The sequence below is a fragment of the Echinops telfairi genome, unplaced genomic scaffold (assembly GCF_000313985.2).
Source record: "Echinops telfairi isolate 266 unplaced genomic scaffold, ASM31398v2 ScPeMD7_22;HRSCAF=79, whole genome shotgun sequence".
NCBI lineage: Eukaryota > Metazoa > Chordata > Mammalia > Afrosoricida > Tenrecidae > Echinops > Echinops telfairi.
This window is the reverse complement of record NW_022103919.1, coordinates 3992697-4005205: the sequence shown is the minus strand read 5'-3', so window position 1 is coordinate 4005205 and position 12509 is coordinate 3992697. Positions and strand designations below refer to the sequence as shown.

The 12509-nt window shown below is 54.1% G+C and overlaps 1 protein-coding gene across 2 annotated transcripts in view; it reads right to left on the bottom strand.

Annotated features, from left to right (window-relative positions):
* MIGA2 (mitoguardin 2) overlaps positions 1–9770 on the bottom strand; it is a 33456-nt gene extending 23686 nt beyond the window's left edge. Inside the window, exons 1-5 of one of the 2 annotated variants that reach the window (XM_004713263.2) lie at positions 9532–9770; positions 8014–8221; positions 6329–6441; positions 5371–5488; positions 4949–5085 (exon numbers count right to left, since the gene is read on the bottom strand). In XM_004713263.2, coding sequence (XP_004713320.1) covers positions 4949–5085; positions 5371–5488; positions 6329–6441; positions 8014–8221; positions 9532–9627 — 672 coding nt within the window. In that variant the 5' untranslated portion in view covers positions 9628–9770. The remainder of the gene's footprint in view (positions 1–4948; positions 5086–5370; positions 5489–6328; positions 6442–8013; positions 8222–9531) is intronic. The other variant, XM_045288559.1, reaches the window with a different exon arrangement.
* Positions 9771–12509: the final 2739 nt, after the last annotated feature.

Sequence of the window (12509 nt, the reverse complement as noted above, 5' to 3'; positions counted from 1 at the left end):
TCTTTAAAAAAACAAAACAAACCACCTCTTATTTCAAAGGGTACCATCAGAAATTGAGAGGATAACACACAGGATGGGAAAAAATTTTAAGTGGGCAAAGGATCTGGAGACCTTACCCTAGCAAAAACATGCAAATGATCAGATGCTTAACAAGCATCATTAGGTAGCAAGAAAATATTCATCAAAACCACGGTTAGCTACAACTTCACATCCACCCAAAAAACAAAACTCACCCTCACAGAGTGGGTCCGACTCACAGAGCGGACTGCTCCCGTGGGTTTCTACAGCTACAACGCTTCCCGGAGCAGAAGCCCCAGCGCTCCTCCCTGCAGCGGCTGGTGGGTTTGCAAGGCTGAGCTCCTCCACCAGGATACTCATAGTGCAAAAGGTGAAAAATAACAAGTGTTGGCAAGAACGTGATGAAATGGGACCTTCCTGCACTGCTGGATGGGGATACAAATGGTGTAGTTGCTTTAGAAAAGTGAGTTTAAACCCAGTTAACGAGAAGCTTAACCTTGTTACCATCTGACCCAGCTGTCTACACAAAAACATGCACACACATCTGCCGCAGTATTTTTCTTAATAGCCAAATAGTAGAAATCCCCCAAACGCCCATTAATGGATGGATAAACAAAATGTGGCCCCTTCATCCACAGAGTGGAGTATTACTCAGCCTTGAAAAGGGAAGAGTCTCCTGATATACATACTAGAACATGGACCTACTTGAAAAACGTCCATCTCACATGTCTATATATCATGTGACTCTACTGACATGAAATGACCAGCGCAGGCACGTCCAGAGACAGGAAGGAGAGCACTGGTTTCCAGGGGGCACAGGGGCAACAGGCAGTAACTGCAGATGGGCTCTGGTTTCTACTGGGGGTGGTGACGGATGCACAAATCTGTGTGTACTAAAAGCCAATGGACTGTATACTTTATTCAAAGAGATTCTTAAAGACGCTTTATTGGCATATATGTCACAAGACGGTAGAATTTAAGTTGGTGAATCGCATGGTGTATGAATTACATTTCAGTTGGCGCTGTCAGGTAAGCTTTGGACTGTGGGGGAGGTCAGATGAGCAGGCATTCCCCTCACTGAGGGCAATCAGTTGCCAGACTGCTGTCTCATCCCACCACAGGAGTGGGCCTGCTCCCTGCCTCTGGGGACAATGGAACGGCTCCTGTAGGAGGAGTTTTCACCCTACTGATAATGTTCCTATGGAAGACCCAGAGACCACCCCCTAGACCACCCACTCATTGCTGTGTAACCTATAGTGCTGCTCCTCCCTGTGATGTATGTCTCTACCTGTAATTAATGGGCTGGCATGCCCCCAAAAGGTATATAGGTGTGAGCCAGCAATATAGATCTCTCTCTCTGACTCTGAGCTCCTTGCTGCCCACTCCCTGGTTGCTCCCCTCTTCCTTGTTCCCTTCTCCTCCTTCCCTTCTCCCTCTCTCCACGTGGACCACCAAGCTGGGCTGAGGTGAGCAATGGTACCATGTAACATGCCTGACTGTATTATTGTATTACCTCTCATGCTCATGATGACTTTAATATAATGCTTATATATCTCAACAGTACAATTGTTGCATTACTGAATCCGAGTAGTAGTAATATTAGTAGCAGCGGGTGGGGGCTGGCACCCCACTCCTCCGTGCCAATTTTAATTTAATACTACATTGAACTACTAACCACAAGGTCAGTGGTTCAAACCCACCAGCAATTCTGCAGGAAAAAGATGAGGCTGTCTACTCCTGCAGATTTGCAACTTTAGGAGCTCTCCATAGGGGTGCTGTGCCGTGGAATCGGCTGATGGTGAAACTGTTGAAGAAATGCCAGCACAGAAACACACCCAGAAGGATACAACATGTTTCTATTTGGATGGTGGGTTCTAGGTGTCAACAATGTTGCCAATATAGATCATTTATCAAGCACCTGGGGCACTGTTGGGGAAACACTGAATTGCTAACCTCAAGTTTTGTGGTTTGACTCCACTGGCTGCTACACAGGAGAAAGATGAAGCTGTCTGATTACATAGCGATTTAGTGTCAAAAACCCTCTATCGGTGGTTCTCAGCCTTCCTCAGGCCTCCACCCTTTAATACAGTTCCTGATGGGGTGGTGACCCCCCCCAACCATAACATTATTTTCCTTGCTACTTCATAACGGTCATTTTGCTACTTTATGAATTGGCGGCCCCTGTGCAAGGGTCGCTGGACCCCCACTGGGGTGGTGACCCCCGGCTGAGAACGGCTGCTCTACAGGATCACTGAGTCAGAATCAAGTTCACGGCAGTGGGTCTCGATGGTGTCGACACAGAACAGGCCTTCACAGCTGATTCAGGTCACGTGTTCTCGGGGACACCAGCCTTCAGAAAGGTGGGGGGTGGGGATGTCTCTCCCCTAGGCCACAACCCCCTGGCTGTGTGATTTAGAGCCTAAATTTTCTCTCCTCCACTTCTATTTCTGTCACTGTCCCCATTACTAAGCAGAGTAGAAAGAAAGGCCTGGTGTTCTAGTGTTTAAAACTTCGACCCATGAAATCAGTACAGATCATGCAATGTTCTGATTCCATCGTGGCTGGAATCAGAGGGTCATCCCGTGTCAAGAGCTCACATCACATCACAAGACGCACTTGCTACGTAATTGCTTTTACAATACAAGAAGCCATGGACCTTCGTTAGGCTGTTCTATCAGCAATACGTACGGTTTGGGGAATAAAGACACCTCCCTGCGCTCCCCCCCAACACAGTCCTCGGGTGCCTGTGCTGCCCACCCACGGAAACAGCTTGGTGAAACCGCAGCTGAGGCCTCTGGAGACTTGGCAGCAGGTGGGTTTCTGCCCGTTGCCTCCTCCCCCGCGTTTCCCCTTATCTCCCTGTCCCACGTGGACAGCAATCCTTCCTGCGGGCCAGGCCTCTGAGCTGATACCTGCTCCTGAGCTGCACTGGGTACATTCGGCCTCCACCTGTTGTGGCCTTGTCAGACATGCCCCTACCTGTCCGTCTCCCAGTTAGCAGAGGCACAGGTGGGAGACCGAAGAGGTGGTGGCTAAGGGTGGGGGAGGAAATCTCCCCACCTGGCCTAGCCACCTATTGTTGCTGACCCCAGGGTGCTCCCCACCCCACTCGGCCCCTCGGCTTCTCCCTCGAGCATCTAACTCATTCTCGCAGTACACTCCCCATTTCTAACACCGAGGTGTCCCCTCTTCCTGGCCAGGCACTGCCCCACACTGGCAGCCTGCTCCCCTGGGAGCAGACAGGCATGAAGACAAGCATGAAGAATACTGCACACCAGCTCATCATAGCGCCACCCAGGTCAGTCCTTCCCCCAAGCATCTGCTCAGTAGTTTTAAAACAGAAAGATCGTGGACCGCCTAGAAGAGCAAAATAAGAGCTTTTCCCCACCATCCTCTCCAGACCACAGGTTCTGAAACGTTAACATCTTTTCAGGGAAAAATGTCCTCCGCTCCCGCCGGCCATGAAAACCTTTGGTAGGCTGGCCCCGAATCCAGGACATGGTGGAGGGGTCTGTTTGGGCGGCCCCCTGGATCACCCCACCCCCACTCCTGGCCCGTAGCACCCACTGGGAGGAACACGGCTCTAGATCCTCTCAGCACACGTTGTTGCTGGTGGCAACCAGAGGAAAATGAAATGCACTCACATACCAGCACGGACCCGAGGAAACTGGCGCGTGCTGCACAGCCTTGTCAAAGCCTAGATGGGATCTGACGGTGCCCCCGTCTCCAGCCTGCCTTTCCCTCCGGGACGGTCTCGACAGCCACCCACCGTTTCGCACGGCTCTCGGCCCACATTTTACTGTGAACTGGCTTATGGAGAGCCAGCTGTCCAGTCAGTCGCTCTTACGAATCCCCTTCCAGCTCCTCTAAGCCGCCGTCACCACCCCACCTCTGCTGAACATTTCTGGTTGCCTTGCCTCCTCCTGTCCTTTGTCCGTGGGGAAGTCCTGTCCTTCGTGTCTCCAGTGGTTGAGGACGCGTAGGTAGGCATACCTCCCTGACACCTGACAGAATTAGTCTCCTAGATTGGTGTACTGTTTGGAGGAACACTGAGCCAGGAGCCATGGGGGTGTGCTCCGTTTCAGATCTGATGGATGACTGGGGACCATCGTGTGTGTGTGTGTGTGTGTGTGTGTGTGTGTGTGTGTGTGTATGTGTGTGTGTGTGTGTGTGTGTGTGTGTCTTTCTCTCTCAGGGGTGGGGTTCCAGCCGTCTCAGCCTGGTTCTGTTGGGGGGTGGGGGTGGTTTTGATCATGCACTGGGTCCCACCGCTCTCTCTCACTCGACTCTGTACCTCCACCCTTGCAGCGGCCGCCTGGGGTCCAGCGTCCCCACCAACAGACATTTCTCTGCAGGGTGTTTTTAATGTGCGGGCTTTTACAAAATATTAAAAAGCAATGCTTCCATCAACATCACAGGGCATGCATGTTGGTCCACTTTTATGAAAATAGGCTATTTTACCTTTTCCTCTTAAATGATAAATAAGCCGAGGATAAAAAGCGGGAGGGAAAGTAGAAAGGGCAACATGGGAAGACCGGCAGCCCTATCAACGACGGACAGAAGTCCATTTCCTCCCAGAAACCCCATGTCCCTGACACAGTTGAGATGCGGTATGAGCATGATAATGGCTTGTTACTTGGTCCCGGTTTGCCTTCCAAAGGACTTAGGCTAATTAATTGGGACTAAATGACGTCTCATGAATAAAGAATAAAGAGTAACCATTCATAATGATAGCCTGTGTTCTGTGAGTAATTACTAGCAGCAGCGTGTCCCATGAATTACTTCATTCACTTCACCGGGGTGATGCTCTTGCAAAGGGGATGAGTGAGCGGCCTGACCCTGGGGGAAACTGCCAGTTGGGCTGCCCCTGTCCACGCTGTGGTCCTTCTCCCAAGCCGCGCGGGGAGGGGAAGCAGGGACCACGGCCTACCTCAGACGGCACCTCTGAAGTCGGCTCCGGGTGATGGAGGCTGTCCCCCGGCATGGGGGTGCTGGTGCTCGCCCCTCTCTGTCCCACACTCAGCGCCTGCTCCCACTTCTGCAGCGCCTCTTCGAAGAGCTCCATGCCTGAGTGCAGGCAGGGGAGCAGGGGTCAGGTTGCTGGGCGGCGGGGGGAGAGGAGGCAGGAGGCCCCGGAAGGACAACCGCCTGGCAGGACCCCCATCCCAGGGTTAATTGTCTATAGGCCTCATTCACGCCGATCCAACTGGTTCCTGGAAAGTGCCCCCTGCCCACAAGTGGCTGGGAACCAGTGACCGGCCGGGGGGTAGAGCCAGGGCAGCATTCCAAGTGTCCTGAGCCTGGCCTGGGCACCATCCCACTCCCACCAGCGGGGAAGTACGGAGGCCTTACCTTGCATGTAGAGGCTCTCGGCGCTGCCGTCACTGGCTGCCATAGACTCCTCCATCCCTCGGGCATCCCAAGGTCCCGAGCAGGCGGCCATGGGGCTGGATGAGTTCACCGCCACCATCTGGGTGCCAAGCAGCGCACGGGCCCAAGGGCAGGGAGTGAGGCCTCTTGGGGTCCCTTGAGCATTCCCCGTGTCCTCTCTCCAAACATCACCTCTCAAACTGCCTAGACCCCGGGCCTGGCAAGTCCCCAACTCACCACACCCCAGGATGCCTCCCAGAAGCTGTCTAGGTGGGAAGAGGTGCCAAGCAGGAACCAACACCTCTGGTAAGTCCTGTCCTGAACCCAGCACCCACCCACCCACCTGGTACTATCCTCCTGCTGTTCCAGAGCTCCTCTACCGTACCGGTCTGACAGGCAGGGCATGAGGGCCGCCACCCTCACCACGCACACCACCACCCCCTCACCCCGACGCTGTGGGCTCCTCCAGGAGAACCAGCCCTCGCCCACCCCCCGACCCCAGGGCAGTGCCTTGGCTCAGGGCTGGGGCTCAGGACTTGCCGAGTGAATGCCCAAGGGAATGAAGGGACAGGCCAAAAGGCGGCCCCAGGAGAAAGTACGCTCCTCTTGATCTTATCTGCCTCCAGAGCCCTGGTGCCCAGCCGAGCCCCTGGCACAAAGCAAGAGGCTTGCTCGGGTCTGGTGAAGGTGTGAATGACTCGATGAGTGAGTGAGTGAACGAATGAACTCTCGGAGCTGTGTTGCTTCCCCGGGAGACCACACACTTCTCTTCTGCGTCCTTGCTGCCGTCTCTCAGGTGAGCAATACAGACCAGATGGGCGGGGGGAGCCTCCACGAGGGGAGGAACAGGCAGGGGCATGGATGGAAGGGCGAACCAACCAATGAAACCTCTCCACCAGCTTCCTGAGGGCGGGCAGGCACCCTAAGCCCAGGGCCTTACCGAGGCCAGGCTGTGGGAGGAGCCTGAGTGCTTGCTGGGCTCGATGGAGGAAATGCCACTGAGCGTGTCATTGCTCTTGCTACTGGGGCTCTGGACCCTCCGGCTGGAGTAGCCTGTGAGGAGGAGAGCAGGGGTCACGGCAGGCTGCCACCCAGCCTGTGCACACACCAGCCCCCCCATTTGGACTCCCTGTCGTGCCCCAATTCCGACCCACAAGTCAGGGTGAGGTCAGAACACCTCAGCATCGTGGGTCTGAGAGCTGGGTCCCTGCTTGGGCTCCTGCTCACCAACACCCACACACCCCGCCCATCCCCAGCACAGAGCGCTGAGAAGGTGGTTTGGCTACTTTCCCTCGTTAGATCTCTCTTGTTCCCAAAGGGAGCTGAAGCCACTTCTCTTATAGACACCGGCAACCCTCGTCAAAGCGTTAGAGGGGAGGGACGAACGAGAAAGAGAGGGGCACCAGGCGGTGGGGGCGGGAACTCCCTGTACACAAGCTCTGGGTCTGGGTCTGCTTTTGCCTCGGGCATGTTCTCGCCTAGCTACCCAGTCACTGAGTTCATTCTGAGACTGACAATCCTTCGGGAAGCCTCGTCTTTCTCCCATGGAGCACCTGGTGGGTTTGAACTGCTGACCCTGTGTTAAACAACTCAACATTAACCGGAAACAACAGACCCTGGTTGTTTCCTTGGTAAAGACGTAGTTTCCCTTTGCCGGTGATCCTTCACAATTAAAATTCACTTCTGGGGAGACTCCTTGCCTTGGGGAGACCCAGGTGACTTGCATGACACAGCCAACGCTGGGCTCCTGGGTTACAAATAACCACAGACTATAAGGGGTTCTCACTTCAAAAAAATAATAAAGTGAGACAAGTCTAAATCTAAATCAATCCATCTCCAGAGATCTATATATATTACTGGGGGGAAAAAAACCCCAACAACTTAAAGAAGAGAGAAGACAATGTTGCCTCACACCATAGGTTTCTCTGTTCCTGAGCTCTTTCACATATTTAGGAATAAATCCTCAGGTTGGCGGGGAGGGGGCAGAACGAAATCAGTCTAATCTGGATATCTTGAGCTTCAATTCTAAAATTAATTCTTTTTTTAAAAAAGAGGGAACAAATAAACCAGGCCACCAGTCATAAAACAGACCAGGGGCTGGGAGTGGGAGACAGGGGTTGACCACAAAGGAACAGGAGGTATCTGTAGGGGAAAGAATTGTTCTCAGTTGATGGTAGGTGTTTGTCAAAACTCATAGAACTTCATGCTAAAAAAAGGCAACTCTTAATGTACATAAATTAACCCCCTGGTTCTTATAATACATATTTTTAATTAACATATTTTCTTTCTTTTTTGACCTGATTTCTAAATCTATGGTATGGTTCAGATAATACACAGTCCTTCTGGCTCCTGACCTGGGGAGACCTCTCTCAGGTCTGCCTCCCTGCCCCCAAAGGTCCTCCAGCCTCCTCTGGGCCCAGGTGTCCACAAAGGGGTACTCAGACAAGGAGCTTAACCAGAACAATGTCCACTGACTGGGCGCATCGCCCACCAAATCCTCACGGTGACTCCAGGAAGGAGCTGCCCCACATCACAGACACCGAGAACTTACCTCCAAGAGGGGAAGTCATTAGCTGACCTGGGACTTGAACCCGGCCCGGCCCTTCCCCAGCACCACACACCCACCTTTCTTCAAGGAGGCCTTCCTGGCCATCAGGATGGGAAGGGGCACTGTGCCCAGCTGATCGCCTCCCAGTCCAGGGCCACCCTGCTTCTTCCTCCGCCGGCGCCTTTTCAGCTGATGGGCAGCCAGGGCCAAGGCCACGGTCCCCAGGGCGGTGGCAAAGAGGACCTTCCGCAGGCCGGGTGTCAGCCGCAGCTGTGAGAATGCTGACTGTGGGGAGAGAGGGAGGAGCCGGGTTAGGCCAGAGGCAGGGGAGCTGCCTGGAGAGCTGCAATTGGACAGCGAGCAGGCACCCCAGGCCTGTGCACTTTGTGCGGAATCCTTGAGGGGTCGAGACCAGCCGCTTGGAATTGCAGACCACAGAGTTCTAACGAGGGGACCTTCAGCACAGCAAAATGACAAGGGCAAGGAGACCATAGCTGGGGTGCAGCAGGCCCCCCACCCCAACAAGCCAGCAGAATGGACTGCGTGCCTGCTGCTCTAGACTACACATCCCTGACTGCTGGACTCAAAACTGAGGCTCACAGAGGTGACAGTAAGAAAAGATGCCCTGAGAAATACAACTTTCCTCTAGTTCCTAAATGTTTCCTCCCCGCTCCCACTACCATGACTCGAATTCGATCTTGCAAGTCTGGCTAGACCAGAGGAGGTACACTGGTACAGATAGGAACTGAAAATACAGGGAATCCAGGACGGATGAGCCCTATAGGACCAGTGGTGTAAGTGGCAAAACAGGGAGGGTAAAGGGAGAATGGGTAGGAAAGAGGGAACCGATTACATGGAACTGTGTGTGACCTCCTCCCTGGGGGACAGACAACCGAAAAGTGGGTGAAGGGAGACGTCGGACAGGGGAAGATATGAGAAAATACCCATTTATAAACTATCAAGGGCACATGCGGGAGGGGGGAGAGGGGAGGGAGGGGAAAAATGAGGACCTAATGTCGGGGGTTTAAATGGAGAGAAAATGTTTTGAGAAACGATGTACAAATGCGCTTTACACAATTGATGTGTGTATGGATTGGGATAACAGTTGTATGAGCCCCTAATAAAATGCTAAAAAAATAAATAAATAAATAAAATACTAGGGGGGGAAAAAAAAAAGTCAGAACCAAAAAAAAAAAAGAAAAGAAAAGATGCCCAATGCAAATCTGCCAGAGCCCAGCGCCTTAATGACCTCACCAAGTCAACGTTACTCCCTCCAGCCTGGTGGTTCCGCCTCATCTTCTGCCCAGTGGGCTGGGGACACTGAGCTGCCCCGGTGGCTACTCAGAGAAGCATCCAGAGGCCAGGCCCGTTACACACGTTTGCAGTTGAGGCAAGTTTATAGATTAAGAGACCGAAGGAGAGACATGACATAGTCTCAGGGTGGAGAGTGGGCGTGGGGCCCCTGACTCCTGGCCGGGCCTCATCCCCTGCCCGCTCAAAGAGGCCAGGTGTATAGCACAGCAATAACAAGGATAAGCTTTCTCAGACACCGAGGCCCCGACGGGTGGTACAGGGCTTCCCGGACCAAGCCTTACCTGCCCAAACGTCGTGTACAGGAACACAGGGATCTCAGCCACCGTCATGGCCAGGGCCTGGATCATGGACATGCCCTCGGTCCTCTGGAACGCCATGGCAGGCCCGTGCCCAGGCAGGAGCCCACAGGGCCAAGGGCTTCTTCCCAAGAGCAGATCTTCAGCTGGCTGCTGGCTGGGTGCCAAGCACTGTCCACAACCCAGAAGGACAGGAACGCACAGCCCACAGGGTCCCGCCACAGAGCTGGAGGGAGGGGGACACGAGGCCACGTCAGACCCAAGGAGGCGTGTACCCAAGTACCCACATAGGGTGCCAGGGAGAGGAAGTGTGAGCAGAGCCCTCCCCTGGAATCAGGCCCCAGTCCTCCCACAACCACCAGCAGGGAGGCAGCCAAATGCCCCGTGGGCCATCCGCCCACCATAAGCCCTGGGAGAGAAAGGCAGTGTTCTGAGGTGCTGGCCCAAGAGAGGAGCCAGGGCCTGAATGGATGGGCCACTTGCAAACTTGAGACTCTTGACCACACTTTCACAGTCTTTTAAACCCATGGCCCTTGAACTGAACAAAACTCGCATGCCCCCAAAGAGTGAGGCGACTGATGGGGGTCTCCCTACTAGATCCACTGACCCTCCCACGGAGCCAGGAGGGATCTGCCCCTAGAGACTGCAATCGATCTGCTATTTCACTGAGCCATTACAACTCAGCGGAGCATGCCAGAAGAAGCCAGCTCCTAGCACAATCACTACGGGTTTGGTAGGCGCAATTGTACAGCGATAATAAGTAAATATTATAGTAAAGTTATAGAGAGCATGAGAGATAAAAGAGATATATAGAAATAAATGGAGTCAGACGCATATTATGGTAGCATGCTCACCTCAGCCCCGCTTGGTGGTCCACATGAAGGGAGTGAGTGAGAGAGAACTTTAATGCTCCCCAAGCTTTTATACTCTCTGGGGACATTGGGGACGTGCAAGCCCCCACATCACAGGTGAAGACATACGTCACAGGAAAGGGTTGTGCTACAGGTATTACAGTGATGGGAGGGGGTGATCTAGGGACATATGCACTACAGAAGGAGGAGGGATTGGGGGTGTACATGAGGCAAGATGGGCAGACCCTAGATTTCTGGTAGCAGCTTAACTAGACTTTGGGTCTCCATAGGAACCATTATCAGTTGGGTGTGAACTCCGCCCACAGGAGCACATGCCACCTCTCCTCCAACCGTGTCAACTGTCAACGAGGAAACTGAGGCTCTGAGGCGCAAAGTCGGAACCCGTGGTCACAGAGCTGGTCTGTGGCGGAGTCAGGATCTGAACGGAGATCTACGAGACTTCAGGCTCTGTGGTCGACCCAACTTTCGTTAAATGTGACAAAGAGTAAGGAGGGCCACAGAACCCCAACCAGTAGAGGCAGCTTTCCCCTGGGGCCCTCAGAGACCCCCCAGCTCCTCCAAGGTGCCACCTCAAGGCCAGGGGATAGGTGACCCAGTCCCCAAACCCTCTAGGGCACCCCTCAATGACCACCACGAGCCCTAGGGTGCTTTCAGGGCCTCCTGGGACCTCAAGCAGAAGAAGCACACAGGCCAGGACAGACCCTGTCTGTCTACCTGGGCTGGCGGCCAAAGTGACTGGGCCAGCCCAAGATAAGTCTTCTACCCAGTAAGTGCGAAGGATGGCCAATCCCATCTGCCTAACTCTAGGACTGGGGTGAGGGTGGGATAATGACCTAGGACCAGGGTGGGATACTGTCCTAGGACCTAGGACAAGGGTAGGAGACATGCTGCAGGAGACCGCTGATTGAGCCACGTGACCGCGGTGGTCAGGGCTCAGGTTCATATCGGAAACATCCCCCCTCGGCCCCCTTGGCCTTTCCCAGGCCTTAGAGCAGAAGGCAGGCAAGAACATTGGAGAATCAGCAGCTACTTACTATAGGCCAGGCTTGGAGCAGGCTCTCCCTCCACAAGGGCTTGCTTGTCCGCAGAACCCTCCCAATATTTACTGTTTGTCTCAACAATGGGGACATTAAGGATGAGAGGTGAGCAACCTGACCAAGGTCACTGGGTAAATGGTCAAGCTGGGGTGGGACTCCAGCTCCGGAGCATGGAAAAGCTGTAGCAAAATTTGCCCTGTCCTGCCTGCTACAATTTGCTGCCCTCCCCGCACCCTCCCCTCAACCATGTCCCATGCTCCCAGGTGAGGGGGCCACAGATGAACCTGAGACCACAGGACACTAAGGGCCCCTTCTGATGAATAGTAGAGAGGCAGGTGCAGAGTCTCAACACTGCCTGTTTCAGTCTCGGGATGACCCCGGATTCAGGCTTTCTTGTCTCCAGGATGACAAATCGAGGGCAAAGGGCCCCTCCACGTGGGTGGCAGGCGCTAATGCTAACTCTGTGTACAGCCTGGTCACCTCTCCTGCCCTAGAACCTGAGGCAGTCACGTGCTCCCTCCACCCATCCAAAGCACTTACAACCCTTTCTGCCCCGACACACCAAAGCTTTCCTTCTCAGGTGTCACCTCCCAGCCCTGGGCTCCAAGTGTGTGGCCTGAGTACCTCCTCATCTGCCTTGGCCTCGGCCATGTCTCTGGCAGTGCACCTTCAGCACCTGGCCGAAATGGGTATTGGGCACCTCTCCTGGATGCCAACCCGCACCACAGCAATAAATAAATCTCACGGAACGTGCTTATTCCATCTCGGACATCTCCTTGCGCAGCCCCCGAGCTGGCCAACTCTTCTTTGCCCCATCTCTGGAATATCATCCAGGCACCCTCTGGCGCCGCCCACTGCCCACACACCTACTTCATCCAGCCTGGGAACTTTCTCAGTCCCGGCGCAGGTACCTCCGGCCCCGATGCGACCCACGCAACGTTCCAGGCCCGAGCATCCCCTTCCAGGTACCTCCTCGTTCCACCCCCGGCCAGGACACCCTCTCGCGCCGCGCTCGGCCCTGCTCATGCCAAGCCGGACACCTTCTCAGTCCGAA